Source organism: Microtus pennsylvanicus, chromosome X, assembly GCF_037038515.1.
Source record: "Microtus pennsylvanicus isolate mMicPen1 chromosome X, mMicPen1.hap1, whole genome shotgun sequence".
Classification (NCBI taxonomy): Eukaryota; Metazoa; Chordata; class Mammalia; order Rodentia; family Cricetidae; genus Microtus; species Microtus pennsylvanicus.
Window position 1 is genome coordinate 56,319,473 of NC_134601.1, and position 22,122 is coordinate 56,341,594.

Sequence of the window (22,122 nt, forward strand, 5' to 3'; positions counted from 1 at the left end):
AACATAAAGTAACATTGCCATTTTGGAGATAAGAATTTGACTCATTCTTCGCTTTGCTCACAGTGTTTGCCCACTGCGCCTCAGCGGTGGCACAGGCTCTAGAACACTTACCTTATCCTGTTTGTCATCGAAATGACTAAGGTACCTGAGAGTACAGTTTGGGTTGGCTCCCTCGGGAGGACTCCACGTCCATACTATTGTGCAGAGGTTTTCAACAGAGACACTCAAATTCGTCACAGGTGGCTGAACTTCTGTTCAAATCAAACATAAGACAAACATAGATCAACACCAGATCAATTTTAATGGCTCATTTAATCCATTCTCCCACACCCTAGGGCCAAGACCAATAACAAGCTGAATTAACAACATCTAACATTTGCTGAGACAAACAAGGTTACACTTGACACATACTAATGAAAATGTGCACAGACAGTTTTGAAACAGGGACACTGTTGGCGTCATTTGAAAGATGCAGTGACTAGTTGGGTATGGTAGCTCACCTGTGCAACCCCGGCAATTGGGAGCCCAAGGCAAGATGATTGCTGTGAGTTTAAGGTCAGCCTGGGCTACATAGTAAGTTCCAGGCAAACATGAGCTACAGACTCAGACTGTAACAAAAAAAGAAAGAAAAAGGAAGGAAGGAAGGAAGGAAGGAAGGAAGGAAGGAAGGAAGGAAGGAAGGAAGGGAGGGAGGGAGGGAGAAAGGAAAAGAAAAAAAGGAAATCAGGCTGTCAAGGTAACCCAGTGTGTAAAGTCACCTGCACACAAGCCTGGTAACCTCAGGTTCAATCCCCAGGGTCTACATGGTGGAAGGAGAGAACACACCCTTGAAAATGCCTTCTGACTTCCACAAACGTGCAGTGGCATGCGTGTGCAAGCAAACACATATACCTACATTTTTAAAATTCAAAAGACTAGTAACAGCAAAAGTGACTGCGGCACAAGGAAGCCAGTCACTTTACCTCATACTCCATGATCAGTGACATAGCTGGGATTGCGACCTTGATAATGTGGCTTTAAAGTCACACTCGTTTTTGAGACTGTTTCCACTCAGATTGACCCCAAACGTCCTAGTATAGCTGGCCTCCCACTGCTGATCTACCTCCAGCTCTCCATTGGTATAGAAATAGCAATGCAGCAGTATGGCCTGTATCTTTTCTTTCTTTCTAGGGATAGAAAATAGGGCCTTGAGCTAGGAAGTATCTCTGTTGCTGACCTACATTCCAAAGCCATATACTTAATTAAATATAGCTAATATAAATATAATATATTCCTTCCATAGTATCCACAGGAGGCCTATTTCAGAAGCCTGTGTGAATAACAAAATTTGCAAAGGCTTCTTGCACGATTTGCATATAGTCCATCAACATCCTTCCATATACTCTAATGGTACATAGATCAACATTGTATTGTATTGTTTGGAAAAATAATGACAAGAAAAACAAACCTATAACATGTTCAGCACAGGTGTAATGTTTTTAGATTTTTCTTTTCTTCTTTTTTTAATCTACATGCAACTTGCCAGCAAAACAGGGCCTATTAGTGAGAAACTATGGACCTTTTGTTGAGATAGAATCTCACTATGTACCCTTGGCTAGCCTGGAACTTGCTATGGCTACATGGACCAGGCTGGTCTCGAACTCACAAATATCTACCTGCTTCTGCTCCCAAAAGCAGGCATAACCATGTCTGGACTATGGACTCTTAAATACTAGTATCCCCACACTCAGTCCAGCCAGTTTACTCAGCTGTTTTCTGAGTTTGCAAACCTCCTTTTCAATTGCACTCTCTTCAGTTGAGCTCAGGAACATGTTCTAGTCCTTGAAGTTTGTTTGTTTGTTTTTATAGCTTTTCCAAAGAAGTACTGAGAGAAATTTAGCACCCCAATTCCCCCTGGGATCTGACACTAAGCAGCTGGAGCTGGAGAGGGAAGGAAAAGTAGAGAAACAAAAAGTGTCTTGAACTTTCCTGAGAACTTCTAAGGCTAGGATTATCAAAGCCCCACACCGGAAGCAGGGCGGGCATGGAGAGGAATTCCCTGCCCTTCTTTACAAGACTTCTGCAAACATTGCAAAACAAAGTTTCCCAAAGCCACTTTAAAAGTCCAGCCAGACATGGTAGACTTACCTGCAATCCTAGCAGTGGGGAAGTGGAGGCAGAAGGGTGATGAGTTAATATTAGCCTGCACTGCATATGGAGACTTCCATGTCAAAAACAAGACCAAAGCCAACAACAACAACAAAAATAACAAGCTAAAGCAAAAATAGTCCTCTAGGAGCTAAGGGTACCACTCAGTGGTAGAGCGTTTGCCTATAATTTGCCAAGCTCTAGGTTCTAATCCAGCACTGCAAATAATAATAACTGATGTTATTAAAATGACGGTTCAAGAAACCTAGAGTGTTTTATCTGACTATTAAAAAAAAAAACTCCATCAGTCCCAAACATCAACCCAATGGACACTATGTAGTTGAGGTTTTCCCAAGAGTCAATTTCATGCGCAGCCAGTAATTGGGCAGCAGTCTACAAAAGCCCTTAAATTTTAACACTCCCTCCCTCCTGACAACTACTGATAAGCTCTTCCCATGGCCCAGTCTGCGGAGAGTGCAGCCCTGAGCATGCCAAGGCCTTTAGAAGCAGGGACTTCCTGGCCCAATGTATTAAACTGAGCTAGTAGCTGGCTGTGGTGAATCATAGAGAGAATTCCAGGTCTCAGAAGACTGGAGCAGAAGGATCACTTTTGAGTTTGAGGTCAGTCTGAGCTGCATGCTAAATTCCATCAATTAGGATTTTTGACACTGCAATCTACTTGAGGACTATCTCTCTCATTCTGCAGTTTCCAGAAACAAAGTTTAGCAGAAATCGTGGATCCCTGGCTTAGCAGGTTCCTGACACTTTAGTTACCCAGTTACCTACCCCCCAAAATTTAAGCCTTATAATAAAAACAACAAAACTATTACTTATTTTTACTTCTGTTGGATTCTAAAATTTAAGGTAATTTAAGATGTTTCAACCCCACCCCCTTTGCCGTTTTTTCTATTTGTTTTTGAGATAGTGTCTCACTCCAGTTCAGGCGCCTTGAACTCACTCTGCAGCCTAGGATGACCTAAAACTCACACCAATCCTTCTGCCTTGGCCTCTTATTTATACTTGAAATCAATCAAAACTCTTCCCTAGTTCTAATTTCCCAAATAAGATTCAATTTTCCCATCTGTTTGGAAATGCTATTTAGCCAGATGCAACTGGTTTGCACAGAAGCTACTTGGGGGTTATCAGGCATCTTTCCTTTTCTTTTCTTTTTTGTTTTTTCCCTGGTGGCTGCTTCATAGCTGCTGAAATTTTTGTACTCCCTATAATTGAAAAACTATACGTGGCTGCTGGTGGGGGGTGTCACAGTATAGGAAACATCCTATCTAGATAGAAACAGTATACAATCTGATAAACTGTAATCCCAGTACTCAGAAAGCTATGGTAAGAAAACTGCCATGATTTTGAGACCACACTGGGCTATGAAATCCAGGCAAGCCTGGGCTAAGAGCTAGATCCTGTCTAAAGCATATGTACCCCCCCCACAGAAACCATCGTGTTGACAGCATGCTGAATGGCAGAGTCCAGGCATACGAAGCCACAGCCTAACTAGGATCATGCACAGCACCTCAGCACTTGAGGAGCTGAGGGATGGGAATTTTCACAAATCCGAGGCCAGCTTCGATTACAGAATAAATCCTTCTCAGAAAGAAAGAAGGGAAGAAAAGAGGGAGGGAGAGAGAGAAATGAAAAGGAGTGGAACACATGAGCTAATAAGAATGAATATTGACAAACATAATGACGGTATTTTCTAATTGAATTATAAAATTAAGAAATATAACAAATTTTGTCATTTTTCCCACGGTAACTGAAATTTAGTTCAATTACCATGTGAACGACCATTGCTTAGTGCTCAATATTATTTTTCTAGGGAAAGAATATCTAGGTCAAACCATTACATCTCCTGGTAAAGTTGCTCTTCATGGCTAATCAGGTAAACCATCTGATTTTATTTTTAATGACGGATTTAAACTTAATAATAAAATCAAGACCCTAAAATTAAAGAAAAGGAAAAAAAGAAAAAGAATCTGTTTGATGTGACTATTTAGAGACCCTGGAGGTAACTGAAAGCTTCACACTTTCCAGATAAAGGAATTGACCAGGAAAACTGCAGTGACTTACAATCATTACAATCAAGTTTAGTGGTAACTGTCCACACAACAATGGTTAGCGAAAGTCGACCCTGGGCAGGAAAACATGACTGTGTTCCAGGGATAGTTGGCATAAAGCTTGTCAGAGTAGACAAAGAGGTCTCTGCCCTCCAAATATCTGAGACCTGTATTCTGATCACTGGTTGCTACTTCCGACGAAAGAGGCAAAGACAGAAAGGCCAGGACCAAGTTGTTGCATTGACCCTATCACTGCAAGTCCTTCCTCTTCTAGCAGACGTGGCTTTCAGGAAATTCACATTACTGGCACCCTTCTTCTCTTCCTCATTTTCTTCCCTTATTTTTTTCTTTTTGCACATTAAAGAGTCAAGACTTTTAAAAATAACTGCATACGGGAGGAAGATTAAAGAGAAAGCTTCCAAAAGACCTAAGAAAATCGCAAGTGAGAGACAGTCTCAATAATAAAAATAAACAGACACAGATGATCAAAACAGAAATCCCTGGACGAATACAAGGAAATAGCGTCCTCAGGACACAAGCCCGCAGCTGCACATACGAAGCTGCAGTGGTTGGGACAACGTGCACAAGCCCCATGCAAGCTCAAACCAGCCCAAATCGAAGCATTCAGAGAGTACAGGTGGCCATGGATCCCCATCCCTGGCTGGGGCACTATTGGCGACGGATGCTAGTTTCTGGCACAGGGAAGTCTTTAAGAATGTTGCCCTAGTATGCTGATCACAGTTTAGTGGAAGGCCGCACATCCATGTATGTATGGGCAGCAACAATTAGACTTGATGGGTGAAAAAAAAAAAGGACACAAAGCCGGTTAGGGAAGGGCGTGGATCTTGAAGGAGTTGAGGGGGAGAAGTGAATACAATCAAAACTCATAGCACAAAACTCTCAAAGAAACTAATAGAAAGGTGGGGGACAGAAAAACCCCGGAGCCAGGAAATAATCTGCTTTCTGGAATTACTATATCACTTATTCAAATACTCTCTTTTTGATAAAAGCCAATCACAATTCATAAATAGTAAAGTACGGGTATTCTTTTTTTTTCTGATATGGCGATGCTGAGGACAGAACCCAGAGCCTTATATATGCTAGGCAAGTGCTTCATTACTAAGCAACATCCCAGCATGTACGAGCCAGTCAAAGGAAAAACCATCAGGATAAACTGATCCTGAGAAGGGTGAGCGTGCCAGACAAAAGCTACAAAACAAAATCTCTTAAAGATGCTGAACGAACCAAAGAGAGATAAAACAGAAACAGCAGTAACCTAAAAAGAAACTAAAATCAAATTCTTGAGATGTACAATAAAATAACTGAACCAGTCATGGTGGTTCTTAGCTGAAATCCCAGTGTTAAGAAGACAGAGGCAGGAGAATGACTAGGAATTTGAGGTAGCCTGGGTTACAGAGTGCGTTCTGGGATCATCAGAGCTACATGAGTGAGGTATCCAAAAACCAAGAATAAATAAAGAAATAAATAAAACCTAAGTAAACAACTGAAATGAGGTATTTAAAAACAGATTGGATCAAGCAAATGAAATAATCAGCAAACTCAAATATAATGAATGCAATGGAAATTCCTGAGTCTTAATGACAGAAAGATCAGGCTAAAGAAACATGGATCTTAGCTAAGCACTGCGTGTGTTTGACTTGCAGTGTCTATAAAGAACAGGACTTCAGAAAGGACCTAGGATACAGAAGAGGGGAAGAGTCCTGAAGGTGAAAGCGGATTATAGAACATATGTAATATAAAAGTAAGTTGGGCAGGGGAATAGTAGGGGTGGAAGGCTTAACTAGAGATGGGAGCAAAGAGGGAAGAATTAACAAACACTTGGGATGTATGAAAAAACACTCCTGAAACCCACTGTTTCATAGGCAAGATATATATATATATATATATATATATATATATATATATGTATGTATGTATGTTTTTATATGACTTTTTTAAAGGAGGAGGGCTGGCCAGATGGCTCGGCAGGTTAAGGTACTTGTTGTCAAGTCTGACAACCTAAGTTCAAGCCCCAGAATCCACATGGTGGATGGAGAGAACTAATTTTTGCAAGTTGTCCTTTGACCTCCCTCACACGCTGCTTGGCCCCCCTCAATAAATAAATGTAAAAATAACATTTTTAAAAGGAGTCTGAGCAGAGGTACTCCACACAATGCTCCTCCCCAGGAGATGAGGGTTATTAAATTAAATTTCAGTCCCATTTATGGGACACCTTTCTGAGTTATTGGTCAAGGAAGCTTCAGAGGCCACCAACCACCCATTAACACAGACTATCACCATTGCTTTTCACTGCCCACTGCAGAAAGATGGTAAGACACAACATATATTGATCACAGCACATAGAGAAATCGAGATGGGAGTAATGGAGATACTTCCTTGGGGATGATAACCACCTTTCAAAGAGAGCTGTTATGAAAGGTGTTACGTGGGCTGCTGGGGGAGAAAATTCATCAGCTAACTTACACAGCACTGGACTTTGCATGCTATAGTACCAACCTTTCAGGCAAGGTGTTTCCACTGGTGCAAAAACAGCATGACCATTTTGGGGGTAACCAACTCTTCTCTGATGGGATTTGAGGTCTGTTTCACAGGAGGGAATTCATACCTAATGTAAAACTCGTCAAAAGCCCATAGCTAGGAAATCATATGCCTTCAGAATAAGGTACCCCTGTTGTTTTGCTAGACAGATTGTAGAACGGCCTTCTAAATACTTATGTTTATAGCTATCAATAGGTCCTGCTCTCAATCTCAGGGGATAAGGGCAAAGGGATGGAAAGAATTTCAAAGATGGAGGATGAGGAGAAAAGCTGTGAAGTTCTTCTAAACGTAGTACAGGTATTAAACTCATGAGCTCACTGTAGCCATGGTAACCTGCAGGGAGCAGAGAAAGCCCTAAATATGTGACATTCTGAGTGGCTGTGTGTTGTTGACATGGGCACAGCCATGCCACGGACCCAAGCCTCAGAGAGAAACGGCAAAGCCGTCCCTTTTGGTTCATGTGTAGATGCTGACAATGTGGACAGAAAATGTTTCCCATAGCTTTCTCCTGCCAGATCTTTACGGCCTGAAGCCTGATCCCCTCCGGAGCTCTTCTGCACTATACTGTACTTTACTGCTCCTGCTGAGACAGCTAAACCCATCTCCTTGATCTAGCTGCATACCATAAACCCTGACTCCTTGCTTATCTCTGTATAATAACTCCACCTCCCTGTTTAAGCTGTATGTAATAACTCTGCCTCCTTCCTCAGCTGTGTGCAGTAACTCCACCTTCCTAGTCAACTCTATATAATAAACAGCTTCTGGGATACTGTGCCTTCTCCATTAGAGGGCCCAGACCACTGATTCCTAGCTTTCTGTCCTTGTGTCAGTCTGTCTTTTCTTCATTCCCTCAAAGTCCCAGTCAGGTCTGTCCCTGGGGCTGCACACAAGAATTTACCTGTACAATGTCAAGCCAATCAATATTTTCAACATGGGTGGTGGAGGGGCTCGTGGGGCTCCACCCCTTGGCCACTGATAGCTGCTAGTGGAGGGAGAGCCATTTTTTTTGGCAGTATGGCCGTTGGTAGGTTGTTTATGTTTCTGCAGACAACATTAACAGGACTTAGTGGGTCATTTTTTAAGACGAAAGAAAAAATCAAGAGAACCTCAGGAACCTGTGGGACATCATCATTAGACTAGTGGCTGCATTGGGGAAGGGGCTAGAGGAGAACAGAAAAAGGAAGAAAGAGAAATTTTAGAAATAACGAGGAGCTGGGGAAATGGCTCAGATGGCAAAGCAAGCGTGATTGTAATCCTGGCACCGAGGAAGTGGACACAAGCGGCTCTCTGCGCCTCACTGGCCAGCCAACCTAGCCTACTTGGCAAGCTACAGGCAAGTAAGAGACCCACAAAAACAAATGGACAGTACCTGAGGACCAGCTCTCTAAGGCTGAGTAAAGGAGAGGGAGGAGGAATGGGAGGGACAGAGAAGGAAGGGGAGGGAAGGCCTGGTGCACACCTGTCCTCCCAGAAGCAGAAGCAGTTAGATCAGGAGTTCAAGGTTCCTCAGTGATGTTCCTCAGTTCAAGTTTCTCAGCTATGTTACATAACAAATTCAAAACCAGCCTGAGCTACACGAGACCTTGTCTGAAAATCAAATACGGGCAAACAAAGAAGTAATAACTGCAAGCTTCCCAAATTTATGAAAGATAGGATTACAAACATCCAAACAGAATCTAACTTCACAATTTACGGGACTTATAAAAAGAAAAGGACAGATCCAAATTTAGAAAAGTCAAGGAAATCATGAAGAAGATTAGCATAGAGATAAATGAAATAAGAAGCAGAGGAGTAAAGTAGTGTTAATAAAACAAAGGGCTTTGTTAAGGGCAATAACATTTCTAAATCCTTTTGTCAGTAAAGAAGACTGCACTTACTAAAATCAGAAACGAAAATGGGTATATTACTACTGATCCTAAGACATCAAAAAGAATTTCTTATAGAAAGAAGTATAAACGACTCAATACTAACAAATTTGATGCTTTAGATGAAATGCACAGATTCCTGGAAACACAAAACTTACTGAAACTAAATCACAAAGAAATATATAATCTGAATAGAGCTGTAATCAATAAGGGTATTAAATCAGTATTCAAATTTATCTCCTGACCAAAAAAAAAAAAATCCAACCTTGATGGCTTTATGGGGAAATTGAACCAAGTGTCTAACAAGCCAATACTATACATTTCCAAACATTTTCAAAGACCTTAAATAGTAAGAATGCTTCCTAATTTTTTTCTATGAGCCCTGTACTACCTGTTCCTAAATCCTAACAGACAAGTTATCCTCAAGAAAATGCCAACACGGGGCCTTCAGTAACATGCCGAAAGGATTGCACACCATGACCGAGTGGGATTTATTCCTGGAAGGATGACTCAACATACGAAAATTAATCCATATAATATATCACATTAACACAATGAAAGGGGAAAAACACGGCATTATCCCTCTTGATGCAGAACAAAGCACCTGACAAAACTCAGCAACTGGAGCTAAGGCGCGTAGCATGCACAGGGCCCTGGGTTCAATGTTCTGCAGGCGTTGCCACCCAAATAAATGCCTTTTCATAACAAAAACATTCAAGTTTGGGCATGGTGTCACATGCCTACAATCTTATCTACTCAGGAGACAGGCGCATGGGGAGTGGATGTTAGGGGCCAGGTTGGGTTACAGAGCAAATGTCAGGCTCGCCTGGACTACTTAGCAAAATGCTGTCTCAAAATTTAAAAAAAAAATTAAATAGGTTGGAAACACGGTCATAGAAAATTTGTCTTACATTTGTGAGGACCTAGGTACAATCCCTAGTTTTGAAAGAAGACATTGCTGAGAAAACATGATTCTTATAAATGGGAAAAATGCATTTCCTAACCTAACATTGAAGGCCAAGGCTGAAGCAGGTTCAGAGATCCCACCTTAGCACAACATCTAATGCTCAGCTTGTTTCCTGAATTCCTAGAGTTCCCAAGGCCTTGGGTTCAACCCCAAACATAGCAGAGTGCGTATGCTTTTTAAAAGATAACACGTAATCTCTAGATTGTAAGCACATATTAATACATGTGAATTTTGTAGTATGCATTGTAAGGCATATATGTAAATAAGTGGTTACTATACTTGAACTGTCTCTTGGGGATCTGAGTGACTGGTTTCACCACAGTGGAGAGATTAAGAACATCAGCTGCCGACCCTAGCTCAAATCCTAGCGCTGAAATTACTTAACCTCCCTGTTCCTCCTTAGCTTGCTCATCCATAACGTTAAGGATGAGAATCATAACCTAGCGCAAAGTGTGGCTATAAGTATTAAATAAGTTAAGATAGATAATGTCTCACACCTGCAATCCCAGCACTCAAGACGCTCGGGGAGGAAGGCTGCCAAGAGTTTGGAGTCAAGCTGGAATAAGTAACAAACACCAGGTCAATGGGGGCTATGTAATAAGACTTTGTCTCAAAAAAAAAAAACAAGCAAAAAACTAGGTGAAGCGCTACACCAGTTCCTGCACAGAGCAAGTATTTAGACCTGCTAAGAAAATCGACAGCTGCATTGGTTTTCTGTAAAAATGGACCTATGGGCTCAGTGGCATAACACAGGCTTCTTCTGCTTTCCTTCAGCATCAACTTCCAACAATTGCTGGAAGATGAACACTGCCTTTAGATGAGGAGGGAAGAACAGGACAAGAAGAAGCTTCTAAGAAGAAGCTTTTTTAGCTAAACCCCAAGTATGTCTGCTTATTGTTTATCCTCACATTCTGTGTGAATTAGTGGGTAACATGACCAGTAATCATTTTATTCTAAGGTGCTTCATTTGACTGATTGCTTTTGCTTTCTCTTTTCCAATCTCAGGAGTTGGCAGAGGCATGCAGATTTCGGGAAAAGTGAAGGAAATCGTAAGAGTCATACGTGAGTCATCTGCCTTTTTTCTTCACATGTAGTCATCAACTCCTGCCCCCCCCTCTTTGCTACATCTTTCATAATCATCCCCAGCTCTCCTAAACCCAACAAGGAGGAAAGACACCACTAAGCCATGATCTTCATTAGGACGAGCATACACACTGCATCTTTCTAATAGAGACTGGTGTCTGCCACCTTCCATTCCACTGAGCTCCACGCGCCAAGGGCTCCCTCTACCCAGACGAGTCTCCTTGCTTGCTTCTTCAGACAGTGCCCTGATCAGGATGCTTACGAGCAAATCAAGCTTCTTTGCACAGATTGACTTTGCCGCTCTTTCTTCTGACCACACAAGGCTCTTGACCGGCCACTTCCTCATCGCTGCTCCTGTTTAACTTCCACTACACACTTTCTCCAATCAAATCCCACCTTTTCTGAGGTCTAGCTCAAGTTTTTTTCCTATTCTGTGAAACTGCCAGCCTTCAGTTTCCTCTCTTCTGAATACCTATTGTTTGGACTACATGGTCTAACCATTATGAAGCCAGTCTCCAATATACGATTAGTCTGCCTCTCCTTTCACGGATGCCAACTAGTGCCTATACTGGTACCCTGGGAGGTGGCTAACTAGCTCTTCTGCATGCCAAGGACTCCCTCTTACTTCTTTTGAAAGAGGTACTGAATACAGTAATAGTGGTTAAAGGCATAGCCTCTGGAATCAAGTTGCTAGGGTTGGAAGCCTAGCTCCTCAACTTTATTTAGTTAAGAATTTCAGCCTCAGTGTGCCTCGACTTCCTTGTATACAAAAGGGAACCAATATTCACACCTGAAGTTTAGTCTGCTTGTAAAGGTTAAATGATATAGAAGTGAAACACTTCAAATTGGGGAAGGTGGCACACATCTATAGTATGAGCAAGGAGGAGGCAGAAACAGGAGGATTTCAGGGAGTTCATTCAAGGGTAGCCTGGGCTACAGAGCAAAACTCCAATTATGTGTCAAACTACAAGCCAGTCTCCAATATACTATTTTGTTTTGTTTTGTTTTTTAAGACAGGGTTTCTCTGTACTTTGGAGCCTGTCCTGGAACTCACTCTTGTAGACCAGGCTGGCATCGAACTCACAGAAATCCACCTGCCTCTCCTCCCGAGTGCTGGGATTAAAGGCATGTGCCACTACCACCTGGCAATATACTATTCTTACTGCACTGACTAGTCTGTATATACTTTCATGGATCCCAACTAGTCTTATACTGGTACCCTGAAAGGTACCTACCTAGCTCTTCTGCATGCCAGGAGTTTAAGACTAGTTGTTATTACACCATACCACAATGTGGGCTATCAAGATAAACAGACTGAACTAAACTAGTAAGTAAACTTGTAACCCCCTGCCCTGCCTTGTTTCTCTCCATAGTACTTTAGAAGTATTGGACATACTATATTTTCCTCAACACAAAGAAACACACAGCTTCTGCCAATAATGTAAACTAGCTTCATGGGACAGAGACGTGTCAAATACAACTTTAAACTAAATGAAGTAAAGTCCTTAGAAAACTGCTGGGCAGACAGTAGACAGGGAAATGCTAGCTGTTATTAAGCAATGCCACAGCTTAACTGCTGTGCTAAAGAGACTGAACTCAACTAGTAAGCTAATCGTTTTTTAAATATTCAGCAGGATCAAACCGAAAGGAGCACTTAAGATGAATGGAGTTCTCAACACCCAAACACAGACGTTACAATTAAAACAGTTCTTTAAAACACACACAGCTCAGTCTGTTCATTTCACCCACGAGAAAACCATCACCCACAGAGGGGAATAATGACAAACCCTGAGTCTCACAGCCAGTCCATGTCAGAGTCATACAAACGTCAACCTCTGAGTAACTAGAGATAGCAAAAGCTTTTTACGCCATCCCACAAATGCAGTTCTTTCGGCATTTCTAAAAGGGAGAGAAGTTTCTGTAGTCTAAGGTTCCAACAAATGACGGTGAAAAAATAAGCCCAGAAGTTGAGAGTTGACAGTCTTGTCTAAAGAGCCAGCTGTTGTTTCAGGTGTGTGTGTGTGTGTGGGAAGAAACCTGGAGGAGGGAATTGTGTTGGAATGACACTGTGAAAACCAGGACACTCGAGAGATAGGTGACCTTAGGTAAGTCTGTGGTCTTCAGCTTTCCTATATACCTACAGAGACTTGGTGTCCTCAACTGAAGTAGCGATGTTTCAGACAGATTATTCTGTGTACCCTAAGATCCTAAGTCAACCTTCCAGAGCCTGGCTCAGCGTAAAAGAAACAAGGCCAACATTCGAATAATTATCAAGGGCTGGAGTTGTGACTCAGCCCCAGAGCCCGCATGAAGCCCTCAGGTACCCTCTCCAGGAACCCAGGAAAAAAGGGTAATTACTGTCCAACAGACTTACTTGTACCTCAGGTCTCACTCAAATGCCATTTTTTTCAGGAAAGTCTTTCTGCTGTGTGCCATTTACAACGCTAACCCTCTACCCTGTCTTGTTTCTCTCCATAGTACATTAGTGGTATATTTTACTCAATACATAGAAACACACAGTCTCTGCCAATGGTGTAACTAGCTTCAGAGCTCAGGGTCTTGATCCGTTCTGCTCACTGTGACAGCCTCAGCCCCTAGAAATACCGCCCTTCACAGACACAACATATATTGTGTAGATCGCGCATTTGTTTCCTAATTACCATTTCAGCTTTCATTTCAAAGCACAACACACTCAGTAAACATTCGCTAAGCAAATTGGTTTTCGTGTGTGTGTGTGTGTGTGTGTGTGTGAGAGAGAGAATAAAATCTATTCTAAAAGGCCCAGATCTCTAGGCTTGCCAGGCCCAGTCCATGAGGAAATCACTCACCTTCGATTTTCAAGACAACTCTGCCAAGTTCATTAGTTAAAAGTTGCTTACAAGCACAAGGGCAATGGAGCGACTTCAGAAGCAATGTACAACTTTTTTTTTATAAATTTGAGATTTTTTCCCCCATGATATACGGTTTGTTAAAGATGGGAGGCATCGGATGCCTGTCAGGTCTTCTCAATGGATTTCTTAACGCCAGAGGAGGTCTTGACCCTTGTGCCCTTTTACTACTAAGTCTAAGATCTATTTTCAGAGGCTCCCTTTAACTTCCACCGCCAAATCCACACTTCCAAACTAAGCATCTGAGAGGCTCCGGGCAAGGAGCCCTGGGAAGTTCCCAGCTCACCAGGACTTGGTCGCCACCCCTGGATCCCTCATCCCTTCACAGGCAAGGCCACTAGTATGGGGTCATTTCAAGCAAAAATTAGAATCCCTTTAGTCCCCTTCCTCCAGACTCCAGCCTTCTTGGCTCTTCCTTAGAGCGCAAGGGAAGTGAGAGGGTCAGTCAGTCCGGCTTCCCCACCACCTCGCCTGGGAAATCCCCAGCACCGGAGTTCCCCCCAAATCCAGCAGGATCCGGGAGCCCCAACCCTGGGGGAAGGCTGACGGCCAGTACAGGGTGTCCAAGCAACAACCACTTCAGCGCGCACCCAGGCCACGACGATCAAGCCCCCTCCGCCCCAGGCTCCCTACCCACCGGTCCACGTCCCTACCCGCCACGTCCCCCAACCCGGGGCCACACTCACCTGTGGCCGCGGCTCCTGGGCTCATGGCGGCGCACAGCAGCAGCGCCCACAGCCCACACAGCCGCGCTGGCCGCGCCATGCAGCCCCTCGGCTCGGAGCGCGGCCGGGCTGGAGCCGCCGCAGTCTCCGCCTCCTTGCTTCTCGCTCCCACTTCCCGGCCGCGGCGCCCTGGACGCCAGAGCAGGCGTAGACGGGAAGGGCCGCCCCGCCCACGGCCGCAGGTAACCCGAGCGCGCGGGGGCGCCAGGGCGCGGGCAGCCGACGGGCGGGGCACGCGGCTCCCTGGCTCCCACCGAGTGACACCTGGCCTCCCTCCGCGCCACCACCTGTCACAGCTACAGAAACGTCCTGTTCAGGACCCAAGGCGACTTCCTCTGAAGCTTTGTGGCAAGGCTCCAGTCACTGCCTCTCCCTGCTCCCACTTCTATGAAGATGCCTGGTTGTCCCAGGTGCCAAAGACTGCACCCTGCTAGACACTAGGGCAGGGTCATGTAGGGAAAGAACCTTGGCCTGGGAGCTTGGAAACCTGGCTTCCAGCCTTAGGTCTCTGAGCCCTTGTTTCCTAAGCCCTGATTCCCCAGATTAGTAATGCCTTATTTATTTCTCTGGGAGGGCTTGGTAGTCCAAATAGGGGACTTTAGTGGCACCCTGTTTTGTGCAAGAGGGCAACAATGGTATATTTGAAAGCTGGTAATAACATTGAATGGGATTTGTAAAGTGACAGTCCCCAAACAATGGACAGTGCCACTATTCTATGTACCCGTATTTATTTAAACACACAATAAACTACTATAGATTCCGTTTTCAAGTTCCGTATTGTAGATAGGTATGATGTTTCACGGTGGCTTAGACTGAACAAGTTATTAACAATTCTAGGACTGAAGTACAAGTGCTGTCACCAATTGCACACCAGGCCTGCTGGCAGTGTAAGACCAAGTCTCGAATGAGGGACACAATTAACATAAAACAACAGGAGAGAGAGGAAGGAGGAGTAAAGGGGGGAGAGAGAGAAAAACTCAGTGAGTAACAGGATGATTGCTCCAAAGCCTGACAACCTGAGTTCAACACCCAAAACTCACATGTAGGAAGAAGAAAAATGACTCCTGCGAGTTGACCTCTGACCTCCATACGGGCACCATGGCATGTCCACACACACACAAATGCATGTGGTGAAAATGTAAATAATGTGCATTGAGAAGATCTCGAGTTGACAAAAGGCTCCACGTGGGAGTCACAATGCTGGGTGCTAATGAGGGTTCCTAAGACTGGGAAAGGAGAGAAAAGAGCTTTGTAAGTTTTGCGGTGCTGCTGTGAATGTCACCATGAATTTGGTGGCTTAAGTTTTGCTTTAGTACATTTCTGGAAATTAGAAGTCGCACTGCTCTGAACCTAAGTGGGGGCAGAGCCACTTTCCTCTTGGAGATTGTAGACACAAACTGTTTCCTTGACCTTTAATGCCGTGAGACATTGCTTGCTTTGTTGCTATAACACGCAAACCTCTGTTTCTGTGGTCAAAATATATCTCTTTCTCTTACTCTGGCCAATCTATCTCCATGTTCTTCTTACGAAGATCCTTGTGATAGAGCACTAGTCCACAATAATAACCCAAATTTCAGAGGGCTTGATTTGGGGATTAGGGGAATGGCTCAGTTGGTAAAGTGCTTATCACACAAGCGTGAGAACCTGAGTTCAGATCCCCAGAAGCCAAGGACAGAAGAGTGAACCTGTAATCCCAGCCCTGGGGAAATAGAGACAGGAATATTCTTTGGAATTTTGGACTTGCTAATCTGTCAGTATAGCTAAATTGGTGAGCTCCAGGTCCAGTGAGATACTCTGTCTCAAAGAAAAAGGTGGGGAGCAATTAGGAAAAACAAATGATAATTGATCTCTGACCTACACACACACAGACAGACAGACAGACACACACACACCAATCTATTGTTTTAATCACTTCTGCAAAGTCAAAATCATTTTTACTGTGTAAGGCAATATACTTATAAGTCTTAATTAAGCATTAGAGCATGGCTGGAAAAAAATCTCTCTTTTCCTGATAAAGATGTCTGAGTGGATGGTGAGACCCATTGAGACGTATTTTCATTAGATTAAGTCAATACCTGAAAGTAGCTATAAACAGTTATTAATAACCTATACCTAGTTATACTATATCTAGTCTCGACCTCACCCAGAGGCCATCAGAATGTTTGATCTAGCTAAACAAAGGCTCCACTCTGGAATGAAAGCTCTTGAGTTCAGTAAATATTTGTGAAGTCCAAGAACTGTGGCAGAAAATCATTGAAGACAGACCTTGGCTGGAAGTGTCTGATTCTGTGGTTAAATTTGTGCTTAGCACGCACAACACTCTTAAGTTCTGTCCTCAGCACCAAGCAATGGCATTTTTTGAAAAAGCAGGAAAGGTAGAACTTGTCAACAAAGCACTGCAAACAGTTTCTGAGGTCGTCACCAGAAACATGAACATGGAACTATGGGATGATGCAAAGGAACACATGTTATGATAGGGAAGAGGCAAGGAAGGTTTCTAGGAGTGGGGATTGCTTGCAGTGAATCTTGAGACACTGATTCTTACTGTTGAAGGTTCAGTATAAAGCCACACCTATATATGTATTATCAAATAAAATAATGATTCTGAAAACAATACCATCAAAGCCCATGGAACTGGTAGCTGGTTCTGCCCTTTTAAAATCTCTCTGTAAGTAGTTTGGCACTCTCTAGCCCAAGGCTCCCCTTTTCTCATCACCTCAAACATACACACTTGTTGACATGTTCTATAAACATTATACAATAAGTTTATGATAGCATTTCCAAAATGATTATGCCACCTGCCTTTTAAGGAGTCTCCAGTTGGAAAGAGAGTCCCTGGTGACTGGCTGTGTGCCATCGTGGGCACTGCCTAGCCTAGATTGAATGAGTGCTTTAAAACTTGCACAGCAATGGTAAAAATAAATGATTCTAAAAAGTTAAAGCAGTCATTTTCATTAACTTCCAGAAACGGCTTGAGAGTTTGAACATCTCAAGAGAAAAGGCAAAGGGTGGAACAGGCGAGGGGAGGGAACGTTTTCCTCTCACCCAGCTGAGTGAATCTATGAAGCCAGTTTCCTTTCTTTCTGACTCTAAACATCCATCAACATTTTTTTAATCTGAGGGGTGGAGTAAGAGAAGGTCTAGGGATGTTGCGTCTTCAAAATCCAACTCTTCTTTAGCGATTCTGTGTGCTCTATTTCAAAGGACACATTAGATTCAATGAGGCCACTCCTCTGGTGTGCAAGAAGAATAAGGACAAATGGAAAGCTTTCCAGGAACGGCAGTTAAAAAGAAACTCTCAGTTTGGCTTTGAACGATCCAAGTCATGATGAGGCAACACTGAGTTTCGTTTTGACCCTTCCAGCCCATGTGACTTGGGCCTGAGACTACTATCTACCTCTTTTGCACTTTGACTCCTGGGTGGCTGGAGCTCTGAGCTGATCTATGAACCTCATCCACTCTGGATGGGGAGGGAGTGAGGCCTGTTTTTTTGTTTCTTTCTATTCTTCCTCCTCTCCCTCCTACTTTTGGACATGGTCTTCCCGTGGAACCCAAACTAGCCTCCACAATGCTGCTCTCCCATCTCATCTTCCCGAATACTGGGATTGGCAGTGGGGCCCACCTCCGGTTCAATTAGTTTATTTTGTCTTATTTTCTGTAAAGGAGAGGATGTTTTTTCTCGACAGAGTCTTGTACTGTAGCCCAGACTTCCAGACTGGTCTGGAAGTCACCAGCTACTCTGTAGACTGGCCCCAAACCATCAGCCATTCTTCCGCTAAAGCCTCCAGAGTTCTGGAAAGACAGGCACAGCCTTTATGCCTAGCTTCAGTTAACTGTTTTCATTTTCACTTTCTCACGGAGGCACTCCTCCTACAGGAGTGGAAAAGGAGCAGACAAGACACCTCAGGGGAAAGAATGATGTCCCTCTTTTCCCTAAATCAGGTCTCGCTGGAGCCAGCTAGAAAGAACCTCACAAATTCGAAAAGGACATGGACAGCAGAGTATGTTATGGGCTTAGCTAAAAGTGCCCATCTCTTAGGAAAATATTCCACAGCATGTCCTCAACCTTTTATTAGGGAGGATCCAAACAGATACAGCATGAAGTACAAGGGACGAGCGGAAGTCACAAAGAATTTCCCTCTAATGACTCTAAAGTGATGGCTTTTAATCAGGACCATTCGGCCTCCCAGGTGACATTTTTTTCAGGACATTTCTGGTTGTCATGGCTGTCAGAGATTGTTGGGAAGAGAACATTCTTGACTTATACTAGATAAGGCCAGGGCTGCTGCTGGCCGTCCTTCAATGAACAGGACAGGCCCACCACTGAGATTTAGCCTGTTCAGAATGACACATTTGCGCCAAAATTGATAAATTCTAGACTAAGGGTTCTTTTCCTTCTCTTTTACACTTGGTTTTCATTCACCCGTTTTCCGGTGCTTGCCTGTATCAGATGAATGCTACAGTTGCCTGGTCTTGACAGACTCCTTCCCTACGTTACACGCAGCTCCTCCATCATACTGTCTAGCCAGGCAGTCAATTACTACATTAGGATAAGCATTTCTCAGATTCGATCCTGCCTAGACACGCAGAGTCCTGTTTTCTGTCCTTATCAGCTGGCCTTGAAAACCAACACAGAGCATCTCAGTGCTCAAATCTGACCGCTATACTCTTCCACATAACCTTCCTAAGTGACACCCTTTTCAAAGTGTCACATGAGACTCCAATTTCTTTGCCTGCAGGTTTTCCTCATCGGGGCAGGTTGATTCTCCAGACTTCCATCCAGCTACATCAGCAGCCCAGCCCCTCCCAGGGCACTTAGATCCCTGCCACTGCCAACCAGCTAAAAGGTGGTTGGTTACCTTTAGGCTGGATGTCCCCTGAAGAAAATTGACCTTTTTTTCTGTTCAGAGAATGGAACCTATTGTTTGACTCCTGCCACCCAAGTGTTCCCACAGGGGATTGCTCCGTGTCTGGGGATGTTTCTGGCTGTCTTGACTGTCAGGTAGATGGGAAGAAAATACTCCTGGCAAGGAGTAGATATTCACATAATGAGTACCAAGCCAGCCAAGGCTGCTTAACAAAATTGTCTTCTGAAAGGGGGGTGGGGACTTCAGAGGGGATCTCTGCGGTTGGCAGGTCATCCAGGCCAATCAGTGAGTTCCAGGCCAAGTGAAAGATTTTATTTCAACCAATGGAGTGGGTTTTAGAGAGACAACTCAGTCGTCAAGAGCCCTGGCTGTTCTTGCAGAGGACCTGGCTTTGGTTCTCAGCACTCACACCGTGGCTCAAAATTATCTGTAACTCCAGTTCCAAAGGATTCAGTTTCCCTTTGTGATCACTAGGGGCACCAGACATGTATGTGACACACATATATACATGTAGACAGAACATTCATATACATAAAATTAAGTAAAATTTTCTAAAGGAGGAAAAACAAACAAAAATCAGATCAGGGCAGGGAAGGGGGTGGAGAACAAAACTCATTCATGGCACAATCCCGAAAGTTGACCACTGGCTTCCACATGCACACACATGTCCCTCCAGATCTACAGTCCCCTAGTCCCCCCCTTTAAAAAAGTAAACTGGTTCATGCATTCCAGATTGTCTTCCAAATGGCTGTGTAAGCAAGACACAGCAGCACACACCTTTAATCCCAGCAGTCAAGACCACACAGAGAAACCGTATCTTGAAAAACCAAAAACAACACAAAACAAACAAAAATCCCAAGCCAAAAAAGGGCTACGGAGACAAGAATGACCTTGAACTCCCAATCCTCCTGCTGGGATTACGGGTCATCACATGCCATTTATTCTGAGTGGGGAATCTTCTGCCTTCTTCGTCTCACTGCACAGCCCTGCCTGTCCTGGAACTCACTCTGTAAAGCAGGCTTTCCTTGAACTACCAAAGGTCTGCCTGCCTCTACTTCCCGAGTGCTGGGATAGAGTCTAAGAGCCACCATGCTTAGTGAGCCCAGGGTTTCTTTCATTAAGTTAGGCAAGCACTCTGCTGACTGAATTGTAGCTCCCCGTCCTACAGCTTCTTTAAAGAAACCAAAAATACTGTTGTCTTATTAGACCTACAGCCAATTGTAGCAAGACTCAGGCCACCAAGCAGCCTTTGTGTCCTTGTGTCGCTCCGTTGCTCCCTGGCCAGGCCAGCTCCTGCCACTGCCTGGCTCCTGTTTGTTGTCTCCACACAAATGGTTTCCCTTTGCTTTTCTCCTTTTGCCAGATGTCACATTTGTTGGTAACTACTTCGCTCCCCCAAGCAAAATACTTTCCTGCCCTTCATAGCATTCAGTAAGTTCTGCAGTCATAGTTATAGAGGGGTATGGAGGGGAAGGATTATTTCTGCCGTGAGATTCACATCCATCCACGTGGCTCTAGAGAGGCTAGGAGAAGGCTGACTGAGAAGACAATCATCAGGGGGGCTTGTCCCTAAGCCATACCAAGAGAGCAAGCAGCCTGTTCTTGCTTAGATTCTGGGTTTCTCGGAGGTGGCTTCCAGAAGACATCCCCTGGCACCACAGAAAACACACAGATGACTGTAATGCGGTTAGCAGCACATGCAATGCCCTCATTGCTCATGTTTAATTGGATCGAAAGGCCTTGCTCCTTAGCAAGTGTTTTTCTGTTACAGGTTTGGCGAATGAGGCGTGACAGAACCCTTTCGGGGAAACCTAAGGCATAGGAGGCATGTCCCAGCAGGTGCTGCTGGGTCCATGTCCTGAAGCCCAGAGACTCCAAACTGAGGTCAGGTTTTAATTTATGAATAAATCACTCATTTTTAGGTGCTGTAAAAGGATACTAACCAACAAATGAAAGGCAATAGTTCCTGTGCTCCTAGCCTAAGCTTTGGAAGGTTACACGAAACAAAGATAAAATATTATTAAAAACAATTAATAATAATAATAAACAATAATAAGCAAATGACAAAAGTCTTTGTCCCTGGGTCAAGTTCAGAAAAAGTTGAGGCAGACAAATGTAGTCAGGTTTGCTTTTGAAGAGCTCATAAATTAGACAGGAGTTTTATAGGTCTCAAACCTGGGACAAATGGCTGAGGTGAGATTAATATAGCAAAGCAGACACTGGTTGCCAGATTCTCCCAGCATCCCTCAGTCTCTATTTGTCACAGGGCCCTCCTGGCTGGCATACCCCCTGCCTTACCCTAAACTCTCCAGCCAAGTTATTGGGCAGTGCATTCCTTTTCCTAGCTCTTCTGGCCCGTATATAACTCAGCCATTTTGGCGCTGCCGATTTCTTGGCCCAGGCCTCCCCTCTTGGTAAGCAGTTCCTCTCCCCTCTCTCCTCACATGACCCGCTCAGTCTAGTCACGTCCACTCTGGCCTCTCCCAGATGTCTGCCTCTGGCTATGTTCTCCCTTTCATCTCAATGACCCTTCTCCTCCACCATACCTCGGAGCAGTCCTGTTCTTCCTGTTGTTTTTTTCTGTTTTGGTTTTCCTAGACATGGTTTCTTCCATGTAGCCCTAGCTATCCCACTGTTCTGGAACTCACTCTGTAGACCAGGCTGGGCTCAAATTCACAGAGCTCTCCCTGCCTTTGCCCTCGAGTGCTGGAATTAAAGGCATGCACCACTGCCCAAATCTTTCCTTTTCTAATTCTTTTTTTTTTATTCAGAGCTGAATTAAACCTTCAAGAATGGAGGAGAGATGGGGGGCAGGAAGGAGAGGAAAGGAGGAGCTCAGCTTCGGTGGCTGCATCTGATAAGCAAGCTTTCCAAACAAAGCCGTGATGTAATAAAGAGTTGTTTAAGATCTAGATCTAAGATCTAGAGGTCTGAAAGTCTGGGGGTAATTGAGGGCTTGGCCAGCAGGCACTAA

General features: G+C 43.9%; 1 protein-coding gene across 1 annotated transcript in view; it reads right to left on the reverse strand.

Annotated features, from left to right (window-relative positions):
- Il13ra1 (interleukin 13 receptor subunit alpha 1) overlaps window positions 1–14,558 on the reverse strand; it is a 61,103-nt gene extending 46,545 nt beyond the window's left edge. Inside the window, exons 1-2 of the mRNA XM_075957616.1 lie at window positions 14,242–14,558; window positions 112–251 (exon numbers count right to left, since the gene is read on the reverse strand). Of these exons, the coding sequence (XP_075813731.1) occupies window positions 112–251; window positions 14,242–14,320 (219 nt within the window). The 5' untranslated portion in view covers window positions 14,321–14,558. The remainder of the gene's footprint in view (window positions 1–111; window positions 252–14,241) is intronic.
- Window positions 14,559–22,122: the final 7,564 nt, after the last annotated feature.